Genomic DNA, 11,672 nt, shown 5'->3' on the forward strand with positions numbered 1-11,672 from the left:
GGTTCCGCTTCCACTCTTTTAATTTTCTTATTTTTAAGGACACATCCGAAAAACATCTGGAAGAAAAAAAGAAAAAAAAAAGCACAATAGAAGAGTCACAGTAAAAAAGGAGTTAAGATGTTCCAAGTATTTTACTAGACCAAAAAAGTATACAAATAGTCAAATACTACGACTTTCTTTATCACTTGCTAAAATAACAAACAAATTATACCAGCCAAGTTAGAGCAAACGATTTGATTTACTCAATAGCAAATTGTTTGGTAGAGCAAAAAAACTCAACCAAAACAATGAACGGATTCAAAAATTACTCACCAAAAATAGTAGAACAAAAATAAGAGGGAGAACAGCAGATTCATACAAAAGAAGGGTAATAATATTTCCTGGCACTACATGTCAAAAAGAAATTTGTCTTACATATGACCTGAATTTACAGTGGGGCAAAAAGACAAAATAACCCCTTTTTCACTCCCTTCATTTTGGCAACTAGCTTCTCACGTGAATCCCCCAAAATCATGTCACATGCACAAAAGAACAGAGGGCATCATCATGTAACTCCAACCATAGTTTCACTAACCAAAGAGACAATTCAGTAAAATGATTAGGGGCAAAAATGGAAACAAACTAGTAAAACGAGAAACACGATTAGACGGCGAAGATGAATCCCTTTTTTCGAACTGTAGTGAATCAACGGCTAATGGCATGTTCTCCTGATCTGGACTACACTTGGACTCATGTGGTGGGTGCGCACTGTACATGATGGCGCGCAATACAGCAGAAACCGTCGGTATGTACGCCGTCTTGTTGCGTGCCAATAGCCACGTCAATCCCATCAACTGACAGTCTCTGCTTAACATCTTGCTCACCCTATCGCCGCTGGTATCCGCCATTTTGTGAGTTCGATTTTTTCCGTCACCGTTAAGCTATAGAAACGAAAAAAATAAATAAATTAGAACTACGGTAAAAAGATCGACAATGAAGGGCATTTCTGTAATACACAATAAAATAAAATGAAGAAAATTATAAGCGGGTATTAGGTTGAGTGGAGAAGAAGAAATAGTCTTAAAATGTGATTTTACGTTGCTGACCTTCTGTAAGGCACCGAGACACCGTGTACAACCGGAATAAGAAGAGTTCCGGCAATTCCGCTCGAGATTTCTGACAGCGGCGGTAGGAGTTGCATTCTTTGAACCGGTGAGGTTAAACGCCGCCGGGCAGCTAAGGGAAGTGATCTGATGCAGACGAATACCACAGAAACACAAAACGGCGTCGCATGAGCCATTAGGTTGAGGTAGATGGATGTTACGGCTCTGTAGAGAGTTCTGAAGCGTGTTAACGCACTTCTGCGAGTCATCCGGCATCATCGGCAAGTCGGAGCTAGCCGGCGCAACCGCCGTTGAAACTTGCAACGCTGACCGCGCGTGAGCAGCGAATAACCAAGCCGCTAGGACAGGACAACAACGGCTTCGGTCCAGATTCTGCCCGCACGCCGCGCTCACACCACCGAAGAGCTCGTCCGATAAATCCAACCGGCATGTCTGTGACTCGGTCTGAACCGGAAAAGCTGGAACAGTGTTAGAGTTAGAGTAATCACCTGGCTTCAATGGCTGCGCTGGCTCTGAAAGTAACCCAGCTAACGAGCCGTTGCACACACAAAGCAGCGTAAAAATAAACGTGAAAAGTTTGATTTTCATTACTGCAGTACTAGAGCTTTTGTAAAACTCGACTCTCAATTTTCTTTGTAAAAAGTAGGGTTTTGTAAAGTTGGAAAAAAGGAGCTAAAGAAAAAAAACTTGGAAGTTGAAGCAATTTTTTTTTTTTTACTTTTAACCAGTGAAAAACAATTGTTATGGGAAGAGACCTTTTTCCTTTTGCCCTCCCTTTTGCTTTGTACCAAAAAGGAAGAGTTTCAGGAGATGCTTATAAGAAAGTAGCGCCTTAGCGGTCTGCTTTTACATGAAAGGATGATGCAAAAAAAAAGGACTCATTCTGCTAAAAATGGAGTGGAAGTGAGAGAGAAATGGAAGTACACGTGGTCTCAACTACTACTCGCAACATTGAGGAGTTTAGATGGGTGGATCACATTTTTTAACATAGGATTTAAGTAATATAGACTATATAATAAAATGTATAACTCCATATACCTACATCATAATCGTTCATAGAAGCTTTGCATTAAGTTGTCTTTAATCTATTAATTAATTAACTTTACACACCATATTTAAAAATGAAGTAAAACCAAATAATGATATAAAATTTTTAAGATGATCACACTTTTTAACACCTCGTACATTGATTTGAAATAGCGGAAATTATTATCAAAAAGTGTAATAGATATATGCAATTCTTTTTACCCTTAGGGGTCTGTCTGGTTGGTAGAATAAGGGATAATAATTTGGAGATAAAATATAGGATTATTTATTCTGCATTTAGTTGTGTGTATGAATTAGTCCCGAAAATTATTTTATATTAAATTTGTGGGGTTAATCAGAGACGGATATAGGATTTGAGCTTTATGAGTTCAGATTCACGATTCTACCACACCTCATTTAATTTAATGGGTTCAAAATTTATTATTTGTAAATATTTAATAATTTTTTGGATAAAAATACAAAATACGACAAAAATTATGAGTTTGGTTGAACTCATAACTTCTACGCTAATTATTCATATGGATTGTAAGATAGTTAACCCCATGCATTATTCTAACTTATCGGATATCTTTACTTACCCTATCCTATCAGACGAATCGACTTCGTGAAATTTTTCTCGGTATAAAGTTTTCTATAGTACTATCGGGTTTATTAGATGTAAGCTGAATTAATCTGATTATTGAAGTTGAAAGTAAATTAGAGTGTGGAAGATAAATGTGGAAATTATAAGAGTTGGAGAGAGGGTGCAGGTAGGGGTGGGGTCCTGAGATTCGTTTGTACAGAGATGAATCAGAAAGAAAAGACGAAAGGGAGAGTGGGAAAGGCTGTCTGAGGAATTGGCTGCTTCTGCTGTCCTTTTCCTTTTCATTCTACCTTTTTCTTTTCTCTCACACTCTAATGTCTCCCTTGTGTGATTGTGAAAGTTGCTTCTCACATTTTGAGTTTCTGCTTTTTTATAATGGACTTTTCTACTAATTTCCATTACATCGAAATCTTTATGTTGAATAAATGGACAGAAGAAAAGAATAATGTAAAACGCTCAAAATAATTTAATATATTAATTTATTCTTGGTCAATATTGGACCTTAAATTATGCGTATGAAGCTTTTTGTCCTCTTCTTATCAAATAAAACTTTCTTAGTTTTACAATGTATAGCATTATTCGTTTTTCCATTTTCACTTTAAATAAAAGTGGTTTAAAATGTTGTGCTTTGATTTGTAAAATAAAATTTTCCGATCATATATATAGCCTGTTTGGCCAAGTGTTTTTTGGGCCAAAAGTATTTTTTTCTTCAAAAATTGAGGTGTTTGGCCAAGCTTTTAGAAGAAAAAAAAGTGTTTTTGAAGAGAAGCAGAGATAGTTTTTGACAAGATTCTAGGAAAAACTTTGAGAAAAACATACTTAGAAATAGTTTTTAAAAGCTTGACTAAACACTAATGACCGTTGAAAAGCACTTTTCAAATTAATTAGTCAAACACAAATTACTTATCACTCAAAGTATATTTTTTTTTTGAAAATACTTTTAAAAAAAATATTTTCCAAATAAATTAATTTTAGAAGATTGATCAAACATGCTAATAATATCGAATAGGAGGGAAGGAGTTGTTAGGCCATTGGCAGGTAAAAAAGACCAATTAAAAGATGTGGATAAGGGAAATAAGGGGGTTCAGAACCCAATTGTAGTTCTTTTGGACTCAAATTACTTAAGTGAAGAAAAAAAGTTACCTTTCTATATATAACGCCAAAATACGTCACGCTATACCTTAACGGTAACTTTTGCCGTTAAGGTATACCGTGGCGTATTTTCGCGCTATATATACTGACGATTTGACTGACAGGTGTAGCGTGCTGTATTTTTACGCTATACATATAGCGTAAAAATACAACACGCTATATCTTTGATTGTAGGCTCACTAATAAGTTAACTGACATAACAATAATTCAAATGTGTATAGCGCATATTCAAAGAGAGCTATACATAAAAAATTTCAACCCCCCGGGCTAGCCATTTCCTATATAAAGGGGTTAGGATTTTAGGAAAATTCATTCACAAAAAATTCTAACTCCCATTCAATCTTTTTTTCTTGTTAAATTCTCAAGCATTTTTGCGTAATATCTGAAGAGCGTAGAATAAGAGTTTCATTATATTGGGGGGGGGTGAGGTTGTGATGGAGAATAACTCTGTGAGGCATAGTTTATCTCCACGGGGTCATGTTAAATTACCACTTACAATAGAGTACGATAAATTGATATCGTTGTTATGCAAAAAAATGAGTGTAAGAAAACGTTCAATGATACTTAAAGTAACCGGAAGATATTGGTATTCCATCACTCCGTAAGGGGCTGCTTTTTACTCGGAGTTACACATCTACGATGATGAAACTTTGAGGGATTTTCTGAGGACTCCGGATGAATACCGGGAATTTCTTGTAATCAAAATGTTGGATATGTACGTCAAGGTCGAAGACGTTCCTAACAATGAGGTTGCCGGAGAGGTTCCGTATAACCCCCAGTCATCGGGTGGTTATTCTGGAGCAGTTTTTGCCGGACAGGTTCCGGATGAAAGAGTTTTCCTTGATTTAAACTTATCACCGCCTGCTTTACATAATTCACAAGACGAATGGTAAACTTTAATTTTCATAATTCCTTTGTGTTGCGATGTACATTTTTGTTGTATTGAATTTGTATTAACGCTGATACATTTAACAAGACCGGCCGAATATAAATTTTACAAATTATGAACCCAAGCATAGTTTTGGTGTGTTGGATCATGGTGGTCTATCCGGTAGTCATCACCTAAATAAAAATGTTCATCATGGAATTTCATCACATTACGACTTGTAAGTGAAGTGATACAGCTATATGGAAAGTATTTATTAATTTCAGTAGCTTATTATTTTGTTGATTGTGCAGTGAAAACGAGTAAGTTGAACCACATGTACTCACTCAATTGCCCGAAGACGACGTATTTATCGGGATCTGGCAGATGCACAGAGTGAGGAAGAGAACAGTGATTACGACAACAATGCTGATGAATCTGGAGACGAAACACCCTTTCCTCGTGAGGATGGTGATGAGGAGGATGAGAAGGAAGGACCTGATTCGACGAGAGAGTATGCTCCACCCCCTAGACGAAGTGTGTACGAGTCCCAAGTGTCATTTCATTCAAAGGAGATTCCTTACCTTGATAACTTGCCAAGCATGCCGGATGTGGAAGCTCTCACAAGGGATTTTGATGAAATTCGGACAGCAATGTGGGATGAGTCTAGACCAACGGTGCTGGCAAAAGGCATGTTTTTTCCTGATAAAGCGTGCGTAAGTAGGGCTTGTAAAATGTACAACGTAAAAGAGTGTCGTGAGATGACGGTATGGGAGTCAAGTCCGGTTGTATACAAGGTTGTTTGTCGTAGGTGGTTTTGGCCATGTCATTGGATGTTGCGTGCGAGCAAGAAGAAGATAGGTCTGTGGAAAGTGGGTAAATACATTCCCACCCACACATGCGTAATGGACACATTCAACGGGAATCACTTTAACTTGGATATTGACTTGATTTCTCTTGTCCTTATTCCACACATCGAAACGTCCATAAGGTATAAAATCAAAGAGTGCATTACATCAGTCCACCAGGAACATGGCCATACCATTACCAAAAGAAAGGCATATCTCGGGCGCAAACGAGCGTTTGAAATAGTCTATGGTAACTGGGATAAGTCATTTGCTGCTCTGCCCAGGTACATGGCCGCACTATAGCAGTTTAACCCCGGGACGATTGTTGAATGGAAGCTTAAGCGGAGTCCGGGTAAACCATAATATATATTCAATTACGTGTTCTGGGCATTTAAACCAACAATTGATGGTTTTTCGCATTGTCGGCCCGTAATATCCATAGACGACACTCATGTATATGGAAAGTACGATATCAAGCTGCTGATAGCCGTGGTAGTAGATGCTAATGGACATATATTTCCTCTAGCTTTTGGTATTTGTGCCTATAAAAGCCAAGAGACGTGGACGCTGTTTTTGAACCACTTAAAAGAGCACGTTGTCAAATAGCGTTCTGGTATTTGTCTAATATCTGATCGGCACGGTGGTATCTTAAGTTCTATGGAGAACTTGCTTGCATGGAAAGAACCTTATGCCTACCACCGTTATTATGTGAGGCACTTTAAAGCCAATTTTCAGAAGGCATATCCCAACACGGATCTGCATGATTTGATATGGATGGCAGCAATAGACCACCAACAGCATAAATTCCGGAGGCACATGGAATATATCAGGCAAGAAGATGAGGCAACCTATCGTTGGTTATTGCGACATGACCCTAAAAAGTGGACTTTGCATGGGGATGTTGGCAGACGATGGGGAACTCTGACTACAAATGTGTTAGAGTCTTTCAACGGGTTATTGAAGTCAACAAGAGGATTACCTGTCACGGCCATGGTGCGGATGTCGTTCAAGCAGATGGCGGAGAGGTTTGTTGAAAGGTCTGCAGCTGCAACGTCATTGATGGAAAGGGGTGTTGAATTTATGTCAGTGCCGATGAAGAGATTTGAGAAATACAGACGGCAAGCACATTGGCATTCAGTTTTGCAGTATGATAACGAAAGAAATGTTTTTGAAGTTCGCACCGCTATCCATCAAAATCGGGGGAATAATGTACATACTGTAAATGAATCTACAAGGTTATGCTCTTGTGGGAAATGGTCCATCTACCACATGCCTTGCTCACATGCCATCAAGTGCTTTCAAAAAGTTGGTTTAGGTATAACCAGCTATATTGATCAACAATATAGTGTTGCGAAGTACCTAAACACATATAGTGGGCAGTTGCAGCCAGTGGATGCTGAGCATTATTGGCCGCCTAAACCATTTAAAATGGTGTGTAACAAGTCCTATTTGCATCGAATACAAGTGCAGAAGAGAACGCGTATATGGAACCAAATGGATGTTAGTGATACCATTTATGCGCGCAGATGTGATATATGCTCGCAAATAGGACACGACCGTCGAAAATGTCCTTCGACTGGTTTGGGTGGCAATAGTAATCAAGCTCGTGGTGGGCGTTCTTCTATTGTGCCTAACTATCAATGAGTTTATGTTTTAATATTTAGTTGTTTTGTTTATGTTGCAAGATTTATAAAATAAAATTATGTTTGTTAATTATGAGTTGAAATTTTCCATTACAGTTTTTTTAATGATAATTAAAAAAAATTATATATTCGAAAGAACTGGAAACAACATAGAAATTTCATAAAGCTAATTAATTTAATGTTAATTATGTTTGTTATTTTATATATGTGTGTTGTCTTGTCGAACTGAAAAAGCTGCCCAACTGACATAAAGTTGTTTCGTACCCGTCAGAACATATAACACGCAAAGCATAGCACGGTTAAATAATACGTTATGTGTATATATAGTGCAGATAAATACTACGTTATGTGTGTTGTCTTGTCGAACTGAAAAAGCTGCCCAACTGACATAAAGTTGTTTCGTACCCGTCAGAACCTTTAACACGCAAAGCATAGCGCAGTTAAATATCACGTTATGTGTATATATAGTGCGGATAAATACTATGTTATGTGTGTTGTCTTATCGAACTGAAAAAGCTGCCCAACTGACGTAAAGCTGTTTCATACCCATCAGAACCTTTAATACGCAAAGCATAGCGCGGTTAAATACTACGTTATGTGTATATATAGCGCTGTTAAATACTACGTTATGTGTATTGTCTTGCCTATAAATAACATGCTTATTTTAGTTATTTTCTATGCTTAACAATAACTAAAAGCAAGCTTTTTTTAACGCACAAATGTCTCAACCTCTTTATGTACCAAGGTGCAAGTGTAGAAAAAAATGCATAATGCAAAGTTGTTGGGATAATGGTGAAGCTGGACGCTGTTACTGGGAATGTTTGAACAAGTTTTATAAGGTTCCCGACGAACCTATTTGCGATTTTGAGGTATGGGTTGATGAATCCTGTTATTAGGAATACTACAAAGAATCTTTGAGCGATCTTCATAATTTGTGTTTAAAACAGTGGGAACGTGAAAGAGAACATAAAAGAGAGGTTGCGAAGTTGAAAGCGAAACTGAAAGAGGCAGAAGAAGAAAAAAATAAGCTGGAAGAACAATTTAAGTGGTTGGAGCAGAGAATAATTCATGGTAGGGACTAAACATTGACATGTATGTGTTTAGTGTATCACTTTATCTTTATGTTTCTTGTGTCGTGTATTTTTATTAGTTGTATTGAATTTTAATTATGTTAAGTTGTTATGTTTGTGTTTGTATTGTAGTATTAAACTAAATTAGTTGTAATGAACTTTATTTTTATTAATTGTAATGGAATTTAAGTTTTAATGCTTGTGTTTGTGTTGTAGTACGAAACTAACTAATGAACGGAAAAATAAAAAAGTAATGCGCATATTATATAAAAATTATTGTTAATGTATATACAAAAATATTATTTACATCAAATACAAAAAAAGGAAAGAAAATCAATGTGTCCCACATCCAGTGTGCTTCAACGCAGCCGCTAGCCTGAGGCGCATCCCATCCCGCCTGGGTACGCTATCGGGATCGTCATCATCAAGTCGCCTTCTAATAGCCGGATGCGCCGCATCATGATCATCAGTGGTAGAAACCTACATAAGAATAGAAAGCTCAGTATAACAAAGTATATAATAAGTCACAACAATTTAAATTGTCTTACCACGATCTCATTGGGCTCCTGAATGTAATCATCTGTCACAGCCATGTCAGCATCGCGTTCAGCCTTAAAAAGGAAATTAATAAACTTATGGAAAATAAAGACAAATTGTAATTCAATACTAAGAAAACCATACCTGCACCTGTGATGATGAACCATAACTCAGCCGGCGCCCACTATGTAAATCTCGGGTCGGCCACTCCTCGGCAACAATTAGACGGGCTTGGAAAGTATGTATCCCAATCCACTCTAGAAAGGTCCGTGCCCGTGATCAATAATTGACCTGACGGGGTCACCTACGAAGTCCCTAGAGTGAGATCCATCCCAAGGCTGTATGACGGCATGTTCGTCTCATGTAGGCCACCCACCAGATCAGCAGCAACATCATCAGCAGGGGCTTCAACGCCTCCTTGTTGGGGACCACCTCCTCTCCGCCCACCACCACATCGTCTGGCACCCCCGCCTCGTCGGGCACCACCACCTCGTGCGACACCAGGGCCTCGCTCGTACTGCTCTAGCTCCACATAATCAGGCATGTGTGCCAAATGATGATCCTCCTGGGCTTGCTACAGTGTCCGGGCAGCCAACTCTACAAATCGAAGGCTATAATCCTGCAAGGTGGTCGTAGAATCGCCGACATGATCCTGCATCTGCAGTCCCATCTGATAGACTGTATGTAGTCCAATAGCCTGCACAACATATAAAATATAAACTACATATATTGCACTAAGTTACAATTATATAATTAATAATAACAGAAAACATACTAGGGCCTCGTGTTGCCCGGCATATGGAACGTACCGACCGCCAGCCTGATGAATATGGTTCCTAATAAAAAGTCGGGTAACGTGGCGGTACCGGGACATATACCTCTGAATAGCCACCTCCTGGATGTGTGTAGGTAGGGGCAAAATCATCTAATTTCGCTGGTCCCAAATATGGATCTGCGCCGCTAACCATGCCATAAATGCGTCATCCGTCCTAGAACGATCATCCATCTGATAATGTATAGGCTCCCATACAGGCCCCCTCGGTATATACTGCGGGCGGCCAAACTGGAGAAGTACCCACTCCGAGGCATGATGCTCCACAATATCGAGGCATATGAGTGGGGCAGAAGTGCTCCAAATCAGTCGGTCGGCCCAGCAATAATCTGGCAGGCCAGCTATCAAATCATCGATGTATAGCGTCCAGATGAACTATCAAATAAGAACACAAAACGTGAGTATGCTCAACACTAAGTTAATCTATACCAGGTAAGTTTAGGTACATATTTACATGTACTATCTCTAGCAGATCCAACACATCCCTGCAGAGGGGGAGATTATGATGAGCATCATACTCTCGTGAAAGTGTGCGGCGGAGAACCCACCTCTTGGCTAGAGAAAGTTCCGGAGGTGTTACATTAGGAGGTAATTGTGGTAGAGGTGGCTGAAACTGCAAGAACCGCTCCCAGGACCAAACCTAACATACAAAGTTGACGTATGGTTTAAGATAAATTCTAACTAGGTAGATTTGGAATTGATGAACAGATTATTCGAATATGTTGTCACCTGTAGAAGTGGCATAAAACCACAAACATCTCTCTAGGTGCCCATGCTCGCCCGGCACATCTGCCTGTACATGTAGGCGAGAACAGCAGCACCCCAGTTGTAATAGGGTAATTCATCTAATAGCTAAATATGATGAAGAAATCTCAGGCTGACTTGGTTCTCCGTAGTGTTCGGGAACAGGACCCCTCCAAATAGAAGAAGCAACAACAACCTCGTATACCAGGTAATATGTATCTTCTCTGTATCGCCGGTGATATCGGGGTGGAGTACCTCCAAGTACTGTCTAATAGGGTCAAAGTCAACCGACTGGCACCTGACGATGTAGTCTTGTCTTGTAGCCTGAAACCCGTGAGCTGCTGCAGCATGTCCAAATAATCATCGCGCGACATAGATCTCATAGCAATAGGTAGTGAAACGGCCATGCCATCAACGGACAGGCCATATAAAACCTCCACGTCCTGCAGCGTGATGGTGGCCTCACCAATGGGCAGGTGAAAAATGTGCATCTTCGGTTGCCACCGCTCAATCAACACCGTGATCAAAGCCCAGTCGAGCTGCATCCGCCCGATTTCAATAATCCTATAGAATCCCGTATCCTGTAGGCGCTGGACTACACGGGAATGGAGATCTCTAGGCCTCAAAAAATCTCACAGGTCGTCCACTCTTCTAGCGCGGAGAGTCTGGGACAGTAACTCTCCGTCCCATATATGGGCAGTCTATGATCGCCCTGTAGCACTAATAGCTCGTGAGAGCAAGGGCCGGGATGTATAGGCGGCACGTCCATGTCGTCAACTGTAAATTAAACAACATTAATTGTATGTTTAATAAGTAATTGTACAAAGTATATGTACCTATTGGGTTTCATGCTCGATATTTGAGGCCCAGTAGCACCAAACTATCATGAATATTTATATGTGTCAAATTCAATATTTTGATAATTTTGTGTGTTTGTTTTATAATTTAAATTCTTAATTTTTAATTATTTAATTGTACAAAGTATATATACCTATTGGGTTCCAGGCCCAATATTTGAGGCCTAGTAGCACCAAACTATCATGAATAATTATGTGTGTCAAATTTAATATTTTGATAATTTTGTGTGTGTTTGTTTTATAATTTAAATTCTTAATTTTTAATATGTAATTGTACAACGTATATATACCTATTGGCTATTGGGTTCCAGGCTCGATATTTGAGGCCCAATAGCACCAAATTATCATGAATATTTATATGTGTCAAATTCACTATTTTGATAATTTTGTG

At 39.0% G+C, this 11,672-nt stretch overlaps 1 protein-coding gene across 1 annotated transcript; it reads right to left on the reverse strand.

The window, feature by feature from the left end:
* Positions 1-351: 351 nt before the first annotated feature.
* On the reverse strand, positions 352-1,966 carry LOC104227307 (uncharacterized GPI-anchored protein At4g28100). Its single transcript, XM_009779531.2, has 2 exons — positions 1,086-1,966; positions 352-920 (listed from the first exon to the last, which is right to left on the reverse strand). The coding sequence occupies exons 1-2, from the start codon at positions 1,689-1,691 to the stop codon at positions 570-572; spliced, it is 957 nt and encodes a 318-aa protein (XP_009777833.1). The 5' UTR covers positions 1,692-1,966; the 3' UTR covers positions 352-569.
* Positions 1,967-11,672: the final 9,706 nt, after the last annotated feature.

This window comes from Nicotiana sylvestris, chromosome 7 (genome assembly GCF_000393655.2).
Source record: "Nicotiana sylvestris chromosome 7, ASM39365v2, whole genome shotgun sequence".
Taxonomy (NCBI): domain Eukaryota; kingdom Viridiplantae; phylum Streptophyta; class Magnoliopsida; order Solanales; family Solanaceae; genus Nicotiana; species Nicotiana sylvestris.

Bases quoted from the DNA above. Each gene is read 5' to 3' on its own strand.
- LOC104227307 (XM_009779531.2), bottom strand. From the start codon at position 1,691: ATGAAAATCAAACTTTTCACGTTTATTTTTACGCTGCTTTGTGTGTGC. The intron at 921-1,085 runs GTCAGCAACGTA...TCGTTTCTATAG, and splicing joins GTCTCGGTGCCTTACAGAAG to CTTAACGGTGACGGAAAAAA.